The following is a 15,496-nucleotide window of genomic DNA, read 5'->3' on the forward strand; positions in this document are numbered from 1 at the left end:
GCTTGTCAACATTCTGACTTACCAGCTCTTTTGGCTTCCATGTATTCTTTGCTCTAGAGATTTATTTATAAACCAGTTCCTAACCTCCCTAAATTAGTTGTCTGTGGCCATTACTTTTAGGAAAATTATATTCTTTTTCCCCCTGAGTGTTTGGCTCAGATGCTAATCTTAGCTTCACAATATGTGCATTTCATTATTTTCTAGAATTTCCCCGGAAGTTGCCCCGTGCGAAGCCTTGCTCTGACCCCAACCGAGTTCGTGAACCAGGAGAAGTTGAGTTTGACATTGAGGTAGGAGCCTGCCCCGTTGTCTGGTCTTCTGACATTCTGGTTACAGAGACAGAAGACAGATTGTCGTTTTAGTTGAGGGGTGGGGTGGGGAAAGATACCCTGTGCATTCAATTCCTAAAATATTTATTAAATGAAAGATTGTGTGCTAAGTGAGGTGCAGCTGAGCATATAACTGGAAGACCAGAATTTAATTAAAATATTTTAAAAATCCTTTAATACAGGGTAGAATAAAAGGCATTGTGATGTAGCAGAAAGAGTATCTGATTTGGAATATCTGGTTATGACTTATTTACTTTCCTGAGCCTTAGTTTCCTTACCTGTAAAGCAGGAGTTAAAATACCTACCTCACATACACAAAAAATAATAATACCTACCGCACAAAGATGCTGTGGAGATTAAAATGAAATAGTGAATATTCTGCTTAGTACTTGGTCTATACTTGATGCTCAGAAGATATTAGCATCTGGAGTGAAAATGTCAGCACTGTACCGGGGCCTTACCAGACCAGCCCTCAGCAGCTGGGGTGATATCCTCTTTCCCCAACAGGAGGACTATACCACAGATGAGGACATGGTAGAAGGGGTCGAAGGCAAGCTTGGGAATGGGAGTGGCGCTGGTGGAATTCTTGATCTGCTTAAGGCCAGCAGGCAGGTGGGGGGACCTGACTATGCTGCCCTCACGTGAGTACTGGCTTTGATCTCCCCTTTCCAGGCGATCAGGCAGCACATCCTCCCACCCCCCACCCAAAAGGCTAGATCAGCCAATCAGCAGATATTTATTGAGACATTTAAAGGGACAAAGAATTAACAAGGGCATTCGGGCTGAGAGAATAAAGTAGACATGAAATCTATCCTGAGGAACTTAAGATCTGACAGAGAGTAGATGTATAAACTTCAAGGAGGATTAGTTTTGGGTTATTTGGGGGTTGGAAGAGGGGCTCGAAGAGGCATGGAAGGAAAACTGGGCCTTCTCTGGGCCCTTTTTAAAAAAAAAAATGAAAGAATTCGGCATGGGTGAATAGGGAGGGAGGTGAACCCCTCTTTTTGCCACCTTCCTTGCTGTCTGTGGAAAGACTTGGGGCAAGAAGGACTGGCCTTTACATGAAAACAGTCTTTGGTCTGTTGTTTTAATTTCTGGTTTCTCATCTGGAATGGTCCTTTCCTCCTTCCTCCCACCCTAACCCCCATAGCTGTTATCCCTCCTCCCTGACTATTCTGATGACTGGTTTCCTCCAACAACTAGAGAAACTCCCTCAAGCATTTCTCTTCTGTCCCTTGCAGCGAGGCCCCTGCCTCTCCCAGCACTCAGGAGGCTATCCAGGGCATGCTGTGCATGGCCAACCTGCAGTCTTCATCATCCTCACCAGCTACCTCCAGCCTGCAGGCCTGGTGGACTGGGGGCCAGGACCGAAGCAGTGGGAGCTCCAGCAGTGGGCTGGGCACAGTGTCTAGCAGTCCTGCTTCCCAGCGCACCCCAGGGAAGCGGGCCATCAAGCGGCCAGCATACTGGAGAACCGAGAGCGAGGAGGAGGAAGAGAATGCCAGTCTGGATGAACAGGACAGCTTGGGAGCATGCTTCAAGGATGCAGAGTATAGTAAGGGCAGCCGAGCACTTGGGTCCAGGCCAGAAGTACTCCCCTTAGCCCCAGTCTCAAACCCAGTCCCAATCCAGGACAGCCTGTGACAATAATGAGCAAAGACCTTGCTTTAAGCTTGTTGCTTGCTTTCTCTGGGTCATGTTTTCTTAATCTGTAAAATGGAAATCTGTACAGGTTGATGCAAGAATTAGAGATGATGCTTGTAAAATGCACCTGGCACTTTGTCTTGCTCATGGAAGACCCTCAGAAAATAATTAGCTATCATCCATTTTTTAAAGATTTATTTATTTATCAGAGAAACAGAGAAAATGGGGGGGGGAGAGGGAGAGAGAATCTCAAGCAGACTCCGTGCTGAGGGTAGAGCCCAGCACGGGGCTCGATCTCACGACCCTGAAATCATGACCTGAGCTGAAATCAAGTCGGGCACTTAACTGACTGAGCCACCTAGGTGCCCCAGCTATCATCCATTTTTAAAATTGTCTGATCTTCTTTGCTGGAAACTCTTTTTTCAAACCTTCTTTCCTATGTTGTTTCCATCACTTCCACTTCCTTCTCTGTTGTTTGGTTCATTCCTTGTAAAGGTATATAATGACTTTTGGCAGGCTTTTCACATTTGAGAGATGACCTTTTTTTAAAGCTAAGGTTTGTTAAATATTACATTATATAATGCACATTTTTGTATAGTGCAGCTGACTTTAATGTGTGTTTTAATATTATTATTATTGTATTTAAAATCATTTAGCCAACGTATACTACATCATTAGTTTTTGATATAACGTTCAGTGATTCATTTGTTGCATATAGCACCTTTAAATTAATTCTCATTGACTAAAATTTGAACAAGACAGAGAAAGCAAAAGTGCTCTTTGACTAATACTCTTCTTTCTCTGAGAAAGGTTACCCAAAGGTAAATTATGTTATCAGTTGATATATACCTTTCATTTTCTTGTACTTACAACCACATGTAGATACAAATAGATACAGTTGTGTGTAGTGTTCATGGTTCTACAACTTGCTTGGATATCTTTCAACATCAGTACATAGAAATCTGCTTCATCAATACATTGAAATCTACCTGTTGTGTAGTAGTCTTTAGCATAGATGTGCCATCATAGTTTTAACCATTCTCTATTTAGGTTGTTTCTAATTTTATAGTTTGACTAACAATGCTGCAATGAAAATTCTTGTAAATAACTCTTTTTGCCCATGTGCCAGCTAACATTTCTGTAGGGTAGCTAGACCTGCTAGGTTGAAGGGTATATTCAAAATAAATGTTAATAGTGCCAAATTCCCCTCTGAAAGGGCCAGTGTATGAGCAGTGTATCAGCCTTACCAGCAGTGAATATTATCAGTCATCTTAATTTTTGGAAATCTGATAGCAAAAAATGGTGTTTAAGTTTGTTTTATATGTTTATTGGCTCTTCTTTCTTTTTTTAAAAAGATTTACTTATTTGAGAGAGAGAGCATGCGTGGGGTGGGGAAAGGCAGAGGGAGAGAGTCTCAAGCAGACTCTGCACTGAGTGTGGAGTCCAATGCGGGGCTCAATTCCACAGCCTTGAGATCACAACCCAAGCCCAAATCAAGAGTTGGCTGCTTAACCAACTATAGCACCCAGATGCCCCTTCTTTATTTGTTTTCTGTGAAATAATTCATTCAATCTTTCACCCATTTTTCTATTAGGGTGTTGGGGTTTTTTTAAATTGATTTGTAGTTCTCTATGTATTCTAGATTTCTTAGAGCGTTTTTCTAATATATATTCTGGAAATGTTGCAGAATGTTTTCTTTTAGTCTGTTGCTTGTATTTTAATTTTAGTTATGGTATCTTTTAGCATGTAGATTTCAGTTTTTGCATAGTTACCTTTATCAGTTTTTTTCGTATTTTGTCTTGTAAGAAGACTCACATATTTTTACCAAAAACATGTAGACACGTTAAAATTTTATCTCTTTCTCTGGAATTAAGTTTTGTGAATTGTGGGAGGTAAGAATGTAACTTAATTTTTTCCATATGGGTAGTCATTTGCCCTGACAACGTTTATTCACTAGTTCATCATTATCCCCGTGGTTTGAGTTCCTCTTTTGCTATAAATTAAATTCCCATGTGTATGTGGATTAGTTTTTCTACTCTTTTCCCAGCTCTGTCCCTTAATAGTTTTGTGACATTGGGCAAGTACTCTTTGCTTCTCTGTTAGAATAGTACCTACTTCACAGGTTGTTGTGAAGATTAAAAGAAGTAATATACATAAAGCACTTAAGACATTGCCTAGCACGTGGTAAGTGCTGTCTGTTAGATATTATTATTTTTCTGTTCTATAAAATTTGTCCATTTCTGTTGGGATATCGCATAGGTTAGTTACTATAGGCCTTGTATCTGAACTTGCATTAAACCTAAGGAGAGCACAGATGTTCAGCAAGCCCATCATCTCTGAATGGAGCTTCGATTGATCTTAGGGGCATGTCAAGTTCCCCTGGCCACTCACCCTACCTTCAGCAGACAGTTGCATCCACCTACAGCTAAAACATCTGCCCCTGGTCTAACTACTCCCCTCTGCTTCCTGCTCTGCCCAGTGACAGTAAGCGACAGAAAGGCAGTTTAATAAGGAGATGCCAACCTACTTGTTCTTATTTTTCCAGAATTTCTGGGCCATTATTGAGTTTTTTTCTATTCCAGATGGATTTTAGAATCAGTTTGTCAAATTCCATGGAAAATCCTTTTGGGATTTTTTTTTTATTAGGATTGCATGGCATTGGTAGATAAATTTGTGGAAACCATCATCTTTCATCAGAGGCCTTTCTGCTATGATGGGATGTATGTATTCTTGAAAAACTTCATGTCCTGAAAACTTGTACATTAAAAATAATAGGGCTTACAAGAAAAAGAGGGTTAGGGGCACATGCCTCAAAATTTCTGTGGCTTTGAAGCCAAAGCACCCAAATAATGGCAGTCCTAATAATAATCCTTGCCCAGTTAGCAAAGGCATTGGCATTTGCACCTAGCATCAGAGTCAGTGGGTTCTTTGTAGCTTTAACCCCTGAGCTGAGGCTTCCTTCTTGCAGATGTAGGTTTTTGAGGGCATTTGCTTAAGATAGATATCAGCATCATCAAATTAAAATCTGATCCAGGGCCTAATCTTCAGCAATCCTTCTGGCTTTTTAAACACAGGGCAGGTGTCTCCACAGTTTCCTCATCTGCTTTCTTAGCCATCCTCTTCTCCCACCAGAGCTTAATTTTGTAGAAAACAAAGGCACCATTTGCTCTTCCTCTAATGGGAGGCACTATTGCAAGATTTTGGGCTTTTGTCTGTAGGTATTCATATATTGCTAAGGCTTTCTCGGTAATTTGTGAGAAAATTCATTAGTGATTGGTTAAAAATAACATGCCAGGGAGAACTGCTTTTGAACCAGAGCAACTTCTGGATGGCTTTGATGTCATTCTGCTATTTACCTTTTGGGCACGAGCAGTCACAGAACAGGCCATCTTGTCCTTCTGTCTTCAACCATAGTCAGTCTCTCTATTCGGGTTTTCTTACATATCTCTTCTTCAGTTTATTTACTAGGTGTTTTTTAGTTTGATTCCTGTTGAAAGTGACATCTTTTTATCTATTACATTTTCCATTTCGCTGTTGCAAGTATGCAGGAAAATAATTGATTTTTCCATTTTGATCCTGTATCAGACTTCCTTACTCTACTCTTACGAGTTCTATTAATTTTTCAGTTAATTGTCGGGCTCTTGAGGTAGGTGATCTATGTCCCCTATCTTAGTCTGCTAGAGCTACCATAACAAAATACCACAGACTGGATGGCTTAAACAACAGAAATTTATTTTCTCACGGTTCTGGAGGCCAGAAGTCCAAGATCGAAGTGCTAGCGGTGTTGGGTTCCCTCTGAGGCCTCTCCTTGGCTTGCAGATGACCATCCTCTTGCTGCTTCCTCTTTTCATCTTCCCTTTGTGAACACTGGCCCCTGATGTCCTTGTGTATATCCTAATCTCTTCTTAAAAGGACATAGTCAAGTTGGATTAGGGCCCACCCTGTTGGCCTCATTTTAACTTAATTATGTCTTTGAAAGCCTTATCTCCAAATACAGTCATATTCTGAAGTACTGGGGGTTAGGAACTCAACATATGAATTTGGGGGGGGGTGTGGGGAGACACAATTTAGTTCATAATATCCCTTTTCTTTCACATATTCATACGTCTAGATTTTTCTAGTTTTATTGGTGTTGAGCAGTCACAGTGATAGGGGGCATCCTTGTCTTGTTTCTGCCATTAAAGGTAATGCTGCCAGTGTTTTTCCACTTAATACATAGGGTTCTGTAGGTCTCTGGTAGGCTATGTTCATGAAGTTTAGGGGAGTATCTATCTCTAGTTTGAGAGGTTTTTGGTTTTTTTTTAAATCAGAAATGGAATTAGGTTTTAGCAAACGGTTTTTGGTGTCTTTTGATTATAAATATATAGTTTTTCTCTGTTAATTTGTTAATGGTAGTTTACAGTAAGTAATAGAATTACTGCTTTTGAGTTGACATTTCCTTCTTGTGATTGGCTATACTTGATCATGGTGTTCAACAATTTTGTTTAGTTTGATTACTAATCATGTTTGTTTATTGTTAATTTCTGGTTTTATTTTACTCCTTTCTCTTAATGTTCTTTGTACAACATCTCAGGTTGAAAGCTCTTTTCCTTTATTTTCAGTCTGTTTTCCCTTTTGATAAAGGGTTTTTAAAATTTTATTTTTTAAATTAGCATAAAGTAAAATTGGCTTTGTTGGTATACACATGTTTAGATTCTTGTAACCACCACCAAAATGAGCATACAGAACCTCCTCAAACTCCCTGATGTTGTCCCTTAGTAGTCATGCCCTCCCTCTACCCCTAACACCTGGCAACCACTGAGCTCTTCTCCATGCCTATGGTTTTTGCCTTTGCCAGGATGTCATGTAAATGGAGTTGCACCATATGTAATATTTTCAGATTAGCTTCTATCACTTAGCATAATGCCCTTAAGATTCATCCATGTTGCTGTGTTTCAATAGATTGTTCCTTTTTGTTGCTGTAGTCCATTGTATACCACAGTTTCTTTATCCATTCACTCACTGAAGGACATTTGGGTTTCCAACTTTGGGTGATTATGAATTAAGCTGCTATGAACATGCACATGCAGGCTTTTGTGTAAACATGACTTTTCATTTCTCTAGGTAAATGCCTTAGAATGGGATTCCTGGACTGTATGGTCAGTGTTTAAGAAATGGCCAAGGTGTTTCTCAGAGTGGTTGTGCCATTTTACATTCCTACCAGTAATGTGTGAGAGTTTCAATTGTTCCACATGCCTGTCAGCACTTGGTGTTGTCATTGAATTTATTTTAGCCATCCTAATAAGCATATAGTGAATAGCTCATTTAATGGCTTGTCTAATGGCTAATGATGTATCTGTTGCCCATTCATGCATATATCTTCTTTTTTGAGATGTCTTTAAAAGACACTTTGAATGACTTTGCATATATTTTTTATTGAGGTATAATTAACATAGAGTATTATATTAGTTTCAGGTATACAATATAATGATTCAGCAGTTCTGTACATTACTCAGTGCTCATCAGGATAAGTGTACTTTTGAGTGCCTGGGTGTCTCAGTTAAGTGTCTGCCTTTGGCTCAGATCATGGTCCCAGGGTCCTGGGATCGAGCCCCGTGTTGGGCTCCCTGCTCAGTGGAGAGCCTGCTTCTCCCTCTCCCACTCCCCTGCTTGTGTCCCCCACCCCATCAAATAAAGAAATAAAATCTTTTTAAAAAAGTAGGTGTACTCTTAATCCCCTTTATCTATTTCACCCATTCCCCCTAACCACCTCCCCTGGCAACCAGCAGTTTGTTCTCTGTATTTAAGATTCTGGTTTTTTGTTTGCTTGTCCCTTTGTTTTGTTTCTTAAATGAGTGAAATCATATGGTATTTATCTTTCCCTTACTGACTTATTTCACTTAGCGTTCTACTCTGTAGGTCCCTCTACATTGTTGCAAATGGCAGGATCTTATTCTTTTCTGTGGCTGAGTAATAGTCCAGTGTGTGTGTGTGTGTGTGTGTGTGTGTGTGTGTGTGTGTGTGTGTGTGTATAGATAGATAGATAGATAATATCTCAGTCTTGTATCTTCTTTATTCATTCATCTGTGGATGGACTTACCTCCGGCTGAGTTGCATCCTTATCATGGCTATTATAAATAACGCTGCAATAAACATTGGAGTGCATATATCTTTTCAAATTAGTGTTTCATTTTCTTTGGGTAAATACCCAGTAGTGGAATTACTGGATCATGTGGTAATTCTTTTTAATTGTGAGAACCTCCATACTGTTTTCCACAGTGGCCACACCATTTTGCATTCCCACCAACAGTACACAAGAGTTCCCTTTTCTCTGCATCCTTGCCAACAGTTGTTATTTCTTGTCTTTGATTTTAGCCATCCTGACAGATGTAAGATATATCTCAGTATAGTTTTGATCTGCATTTCCATGATGATTAGTGATATTGAACATCTTTCATGTGTCTGTTGGCCATTTGTATGTCTTTTTTGGAAAAATGTCCTTTCAGGTCCTCTGCCCATTTTTAAATCAGATTATTTGGGGGTTTTTTGGTGTTGAGTTGTAGAAATTTTTTTATGTTTTTTGGATATTAGCCCCTTATTGAATATATCATTTGCAAATATCTTCTCCCATTCTGTAGGTTGCCTTTTTGTTTTGTTGATGGTTTCCTCTGCTCTGCAAAAGCTTTGTATTTTGGTGTAGTCCAAATAGTTTAATTTTACTTTAGTTCCCCTTGCCTGAAGAGACATCTAGAAAAATATTTCTACATCCAATGTCAAGGAGATTACTGCCTGTGTTTACTTCTAGGAGTTTTATGGTTTCAGGTTTCACATTTAGGTCCTTAATCCATTTTGAGTATATTTTTGTGTATGGTCCAGTGAAAATGGTCCAGTTTCATTCTTTGGCATGTAGCTGTCCTGTTTTCCCATTACCATTTGTTGAAGAGACTGTCTTTTCCCCGTTGTATATTCTTGCCTCCTTTGTTGTGGATTAATTGACTCTATGAGTGTGGGCTTATTTCTGGGTTCTCTATTCTCTTTGATTGATCGGTGTGTCTGTTTTTGTGCCCATACCATACCGTTTTGATTACTGCAACTTTGTAATATATTTTGAAATTTGGGATTGTGATACTTCCAGTTTTGCTGCTTTGTTCTTCTTTCTTAAGGTTGCTTTGGCTATTCAGGGTCTTTTTTGGCTCCATGCAGATTTTAGTATTATTTGTTCTAGTTCTGTGAGAAAATGTTTTTGGTATTTTGAAAGGGATTACATTAGATCTGTAGATTGCTTTGGGTAGTATGGACATTTTAACAATATTTGTTCTCCCAATCCATGGGCATGAAATATCTTTCCGTTTGTTTGTGTCATCTTCAATTTCTTTCATCATTGTTTTATAGTTTAAAAATACAGGTCTTTCACTTTATTAATTTAGTTCATGCCTAGGTATTTTATTATTTTTGGTGCAATTGTAACTGGATTTGTTTTCTTAATTTCTCTTTTTGCTACTTAATTTTTAGTATATAGAAATGCAACAGGTTTCTGTGTGTTTAATTTTGTTTCCTGCAACTTTACTGAATTCATCTATCAGTTCTCATAGATTTTTGGTGGTGTCTTTAGGGTTTTCTATTATAGTATTATGTCATCTGCAAATAATGAAACTTTTATTTTTTCCTTACCAATCTGGATACTCTTTCTTTCTTTTTCTTGTGTGACTGTAACGGCTAGGACTTATAGTACTATGTTGAATAAAAGTGGTAAAAGTGGACATCCTTATCTTGTTCCTGATCTTAGGGGAAAAGCTCTCAGTTTCTCCTGAGTATGATGCTTGCTGTGGGTTTTTCATAGATGGCCTTTATTATGTTGAGGTATGTTCCTTCTAAACCTACTTTGTTGAGGATTTATATCATGAATGGCTGTTGTACTTTGTCAAATGCTTTTTCTACATCTATTAAAATGATCATATGGTTTTATCTTATTGATACGATGTATCATGTTGATGGATTTGTGAATATTGAACCACCCTTGCATCCTGGGAATAAATTCCACTTGAGCGTGGTAAATGATTTTTTTAATATATTGTTGGATTCAGGTTGCTACTCTTTTGTTGAGGATTTTTGCATCTGTGTTTATCAGAGATACTGGCCTGTAGTTTTCCTTTTTTAGTGTGTTTATCTGGTTTTGGTATTGGGTTATGGTGGCTTTGCAGAATGAATTTGGAAGGTTTCCTTCCTCTTCAATTTTTTTGAAATAATTCAAGAAGAATAGGTAGGTATTAACACTTCTTTAAATGTTTGGTAGAATTCACTTGTGAAGCCATCTGTTCCTAGACTTGTTTGTTGGGAGTTTTTGGATTATTGATTCAATTTCATTGCTGGTAATCAGTCAGTTCAGATTTTCTATTTCTTCCTGAAAAAGGTTATATTTTTCTAGGAATTTATCCATTTTTTCCTGGGCTGTCCAATTTGTTGACATATAATTTTTCATAGTGTTCTTATAATCCTTTGTATTTCTATGGTGTGGTTGTTATTTCTCCTCCTTCATTCTGATTTTGTTTGAGTTTTTGAGTTTTTATAGGTATAATTGATTTTACTGTTTTTGTGCTTTAACCTCCCTACTGGTTTGATAAGAGATTCATGTACTACTTTTATTATGTGTTTACATTTTACCTGTGAAAATTTTCCCCATTATTTGCTTACTCATGATTATGACCTTCTCTTTCCACTCAAAGATTTCCCTTTAACATTTCTTGCAGGGCTGGTTTATTGGTGGTGAACTCCTTTAACCTTTGTTTGGCTGGGAAACTTTTTTTTAAAGAGAGGGAGTAGAGAGAGGAACAGAGGGAGAGAAAGAAGAGACTCTCAAGCAGGCTCCATGTGCAGTGTGGAGCCTGGTGTGGGGCTTAATCTCACAGCCCTCAGATCATGATCTGAGCTGAAATCAAGAGTCAAGATGTTTAACCAACTAAGCCACTCAGGCACCCTTGGCTGGGAAACTCTTTTTTTTTTTTAGATTTTTATTTATTTATTTGACAGAGAGAGAGAGAGACAGCCAGCAAGAGAGGGAACACAAACAGAGGGAGTGGGAGAGGAAGAAGCAGGCTCCCAGCGGAGCAGGGAGCCTGATGCGGGGCTCGATCCCAGAACCCCGGGATCATACCCTGAGCTGAAGGCAGACACTTAATGACTGAGCCACCCAGGCGCCCCTGGGAAACTCTTTATCTGTCTTTCTATTGTGAATGATATCCTTGGCGTGTAGAGTATTCTTGGTTGCAAGTTTTTTCCTTTTGGCACTTTGAATGTATCACGCCACTTTCATCTGGCCTGACAAGTTTCCGCTGAAAAATCAGCTGATAGCCTTATGGGGTTTCTCTTGTATGTAACTGTTCTGTTTTCTCTTACTGCTTTTAAAATTCTCTTTATCACCACTTTTTGCCATTGTAATTACTATGTGTCTTGGAATGGACCTCCTTGGGTTAATTTTGTTGGGTGCTCTCTGTGCCTCCAGGATCAGGGTATCTGTTTCCTACCCCAGATTAGGGAAGTTTTCAGCTATTATTTCTTCAAATAAATTTTCTGCCCCCTCGTCTCTCTCTTTTCTTCTTCTTCTGCAATCCCTATAATGTGAATGTTATCACACTTGATTGATGTCACGGAGTTCCTTAATCTATTCTCGTTTTTTTCTTTTGCTGTTCAGCTTGGTTGCTTTCCATTACCTTGTCTTCCAGATTGCTGATCCATTCTCCTGCCTCCTCTAATCTATAATTGAGTCCTTCTAGTATATTTTTATTTCAGTTATTGAGTTCTTCATGTCTCACTGGTTCTTTTTTATATTTTCTGTTTGTTAAAGGTCTCACTGAGATCCTCCACTCTTTTCTCAAGTCCAGTGAGTATTTTTGTGACCATTACTTAGAATTTTCTATCAGGCATATTACTTATCTTCATTTCATTTAGCTCTTTTTCTGTGGTTTTGTCCTGTTCTTTCATTTGATACATATTCCTCTGTCTTCTCATTTTGTCTGACTGTCTTTGTTTCTGTGTATTAGGAAATTAGGCTACATTACCTGATCTTGAAAGTAGTGGCCTTATGAAGAAGAGGTCTTGTAGTACCATGTAGCACAATGCTTCCTGTTCACCAGAACCAGGAAATTTAGGGGTGTCTCCTATGTGAGTGCATGTGCCCTACTATTGTAGCTCATCTGTGTTTGCCTTCAGTCCAATTGGTTGCAATGGCCCTCTCTGCCTACTTTGGGCACACAGGGCAGGGTTTGGTCCCTATGCTGTTAAAGGGCCTGTCTGGGGTTGCCACAAGCTTTTTTTTTTTTTTTTAATGATTTTTTATTATATTATGTTAGTCACCATACAGTACATCCCTGGTTTCCGATGTAAAGCTCGATGATACATTAGTTGCGTATAACACCCAGTGCACCATGCAATACGTGCCCTCCTTACTACCCATCACCGGTCTATCCCATTCCCCCACCCCCCTCCCTTCTGAGGTCCTCAGTTTGTTTCTCATAGTCCATAGTCTCTCATGTTTCATTCCCCCTTCTGATTACCCCCCCTTTCTTTATCCCTTTCTTCCCCTACTGATCATCCTAGTTCTTATGTTCCATAGATGAGAGAAATCATATGATAGTTGTCTTTCTCTGCTTGACTTATTTCACTTAGCATTATCTCCTCCAGTGCCGTCCATGTTGCAGCAAATGTTGAGAACTCGTTCTTTCTGATAGCTGAGTAATATTCCATTGTATATATGGACCACAACTTCTTAATCCAGTCATCTGTTGAAGAGCATCTCGGCTCCTTCCACGATTTAGCTACTGTGGACATTGCTGCTATGAACATTGCGGTGCATATGGCCCTTCTCTTCACTACGTCTGTATCTTTGGGGTAAACACCCAGTAGTGCAATGGCTGGGTCATAGGGTAGCTCAATTTTTAACTTTTTAAGGGACCTCCACACTGTTTTCCAGAGTGGCTGTACCAACTTGCATTCCCACCAACAATGTAGGAGGGATCCCCTTTCTCCACATCCTCTCCAACAATTGTTGTTTCTTGCCTTGTCTATTTTTGCCATTCTAACTGGCCTAAGGTGGTATCTCAGTGTGGTTTTGATTTGAATTTCCCTGATGGCTAATGATTTTGAACATTTTTTCATGTGTTTGTTAGCCATTTGTATGTCTTCATTGGAAAAGTGTCTGTTCTTATCTTCTGCCCATTTTTTGATTTGTTTATTTGTTTCTCGTGTATTGAGTTTGAGAAGTTCTTTGTAGATCTTGGATACCAGTCCTTTATCTGTAGTGTCATTTGCAAATATCTTCTCCCATTCCGTGGGCTGCCTCTTAGTTTTTCTGACTGTTTCCTTGGCTGTGCAGAAGCTTTTAATCTTGATGAAGTCCCATAAGTTCATTTTATCTTTTGTTTCTCTTGCCTTTGGGGATGTGTCATGAAAAAGGTTGCTTTGGCCAATGTCGTAGAGGTTGCTGCCTATGTTCTCCTCTAGAATTTTGATGGATTCCTGTCTCACATCGAGGTCTTTCATCCATTTGGAGTTTATTTTTGTGTATGGTGTGAGAGAGTGGTCAAGTTTCATTCTTTTGCATGTAGCTGTCCAATTTTCCCAGCACCATTTATTGAAGAGACTGTCTTTTTCCCACCGGATGTTTTTTCCTGCTTTATCAAATATTAGTTGCCCAAAGAGCCGAGGGTCCATTTCTGGGCTCTCTATTCTGTTCCATTGGTCTATGTGTCTGTTTTTGTGCCAGTACCATGCTGTCTTTGTGATCACAGCTTTGTAGTACAGCTCGAAATCCGGCATTGTGATGCCCCCAGCTTTGTTTTTCCTTTTCAACAGTTCCTTGGAGATTCGGGGCCTTTTCTGTTTCCATACAAATTTAAGGACTGTTTGTTCCAGTTCTTTGAAAAATGTCCTTGGTATTTTGATCGGGATAGCATTGAAAGTGTAGATTGCTCTGGGTAGCATGGACATTTTAACTATGTTAATTCTTCCGATCCATGAGCATGGAATATCTTTCCATCTTTTTATGTCTTCCTCAATGTCTTTCAAGAGTGATTTATAGTTTCTAGAATATAGGTCCTTTACGTCTCTGGTTAAGTTAATTCCAAGGTAACGTATGGTTTTTGGTGCTATTGTAAATGGGATGGATTCCCTAATTTCTCTTTCTTCGGTCTCGTTATTCGTGTATAGAAATGCAACTGATTTCTGAGCATTGATTTTGTATCCCGCCACGTTACTGAATTGCTCTATAACTTCTAATAGTTTGGGAGTGGCTTCTTTTGGGTTTTCCATATAGAGTATCATGTCATCTGCAAAGAGAGACATTTTGACTTCTTCTTTGCCGATTTGAATACCTTTGATCCCTTTTTGTCGTCTGATTGCTGTTGCAAGGACTTCTAGTACTATGTTGAATAATAGTGGCGAGAGTGGGCATCCTTGTCGAGTTCCTGATCTTAAGGGAAAGGCTTCCAGCTTTTCCCCATTGAGAATAATATTTGCAGTAGGCTTTTCATAGATGGCTTTTATGAGATTGAGAAATGTACCTTCTATTCCTACACTCTGAAGGGTTTTAATCAGGAAAGGATGCTGTATTTTGTCAAATGCTTTTTCGGCATCGATTGAGAGGATCATATGGTTCCTGAGTCTTTTCTTGTTGATATGATGTATCACGCTGATTGATTTGCGAATATTGAACCACGCTTGCATCCCAGGTATGAATCCCACTTGATCGTGATGGATAATCCTTTTAATGTACTGTTGGATTCTATTAGCAAGTATCTTGTTGAGGATTTTGGCGTCCATATTCATTAGGGAAATCGGTCTGTAATTCTCCTTTTTGAGGGGGTCTTTGCCTGGTTTGGGGATCAAGGTAATATTGGCCTCATAGAATGAGTTTGGTAGCTTTCCTTCTGTTTCTATTTTTTGAAATAGCTTTCGGAGAATAGGTATTATTTCTTCTTTGAATGTTTGGTAGAATTCCCCAGGAAAACCGTCTGGGCCTGGAGTTTTGTTACTTGGAAGGTTGTTTATCACTGACTCAATTTCTTCATAATTAATTGGCCTGTTTAAGAAATCAATTTCTTCCTGTTTCAATCTTGGTAGTTTATAGGTTTCCAGGAAGGATTCCATCTCTTCCAGATTGCTTAGTTTATTGGCATATAGCTGTTGATAAAAATTTCTAATAATCCTTCCAATTTCAATGGTGTTGGTCGTGACCTCTCCTTTTTCATTCATAATTTTAATAATTTGGGTCCTTTCTCTTTTCTTTTGGATAAGTCTTGCCAGTGGTTGTCAATTTTATTGATTCTCTCAAAGAACCAACTTCTAGTCCTGTTGATCTGCTCTACTGTACTTCTGTTTTCTGATTCATTGATTTCTGCTCTAATTTTGGTCAACTGCTTCCTCGAGAGTGGATTAGACCTGTCCCTCTGTTGCTGTTCCAACTTCTTGAGGTGAGAAAATAAGAACTGCATTTTAGATTTTTCTATTCTTTTGAGTGAGGCTTGGATGGCTATGTATTTCCCCCTACGGAC

General features: G+C 39.0%; 1 protein-coding gene across 2 annotated transcripts in view; it reads left to right on the forward strand.

Annotated features, from left to right (window-relative positions):
* Positions 1–15,496, forward strand: part of PHF8 (PHD finger protein 8) — a 105,277-nt gene that overhangs the window by 50,176 nt on the left and 39,605 nt on the right. For both annotated transcript variants that reach the window (XM_008710832.2, XM_008710833.2), the window contains 3 exons: positions 205–290; positions 837–970; positions 1,571–1,884. In XM_008710832.2, the coding sequence (XP_008709054.2) occupies positions 205–290; positions 837–970; positions 1,571–1,884 (534 nt within the window). The remainder of the gene's footprint in view (positions 1–204; positions 291–836; positions 971–1,570; positions 1,885–15,496) is intronic.

The sequence above is a fragment of the Ursus maritimus genome (genome assembly GCF_017311325.1).
Source record: "Ursus maritimus isolate PB19 chromosome X unlocalized genomic scaffold, ASM1731132v1 scaffold_X1, whole genome shotgun sequence".
In the NCBI taxonomy this organism is placed as follows: domain Eukaryota; kingdom Metazoa; phylum Chordata; class Mammalia; order Carnivora; family Ursidae; genus Ursus; species Ursus maritimus.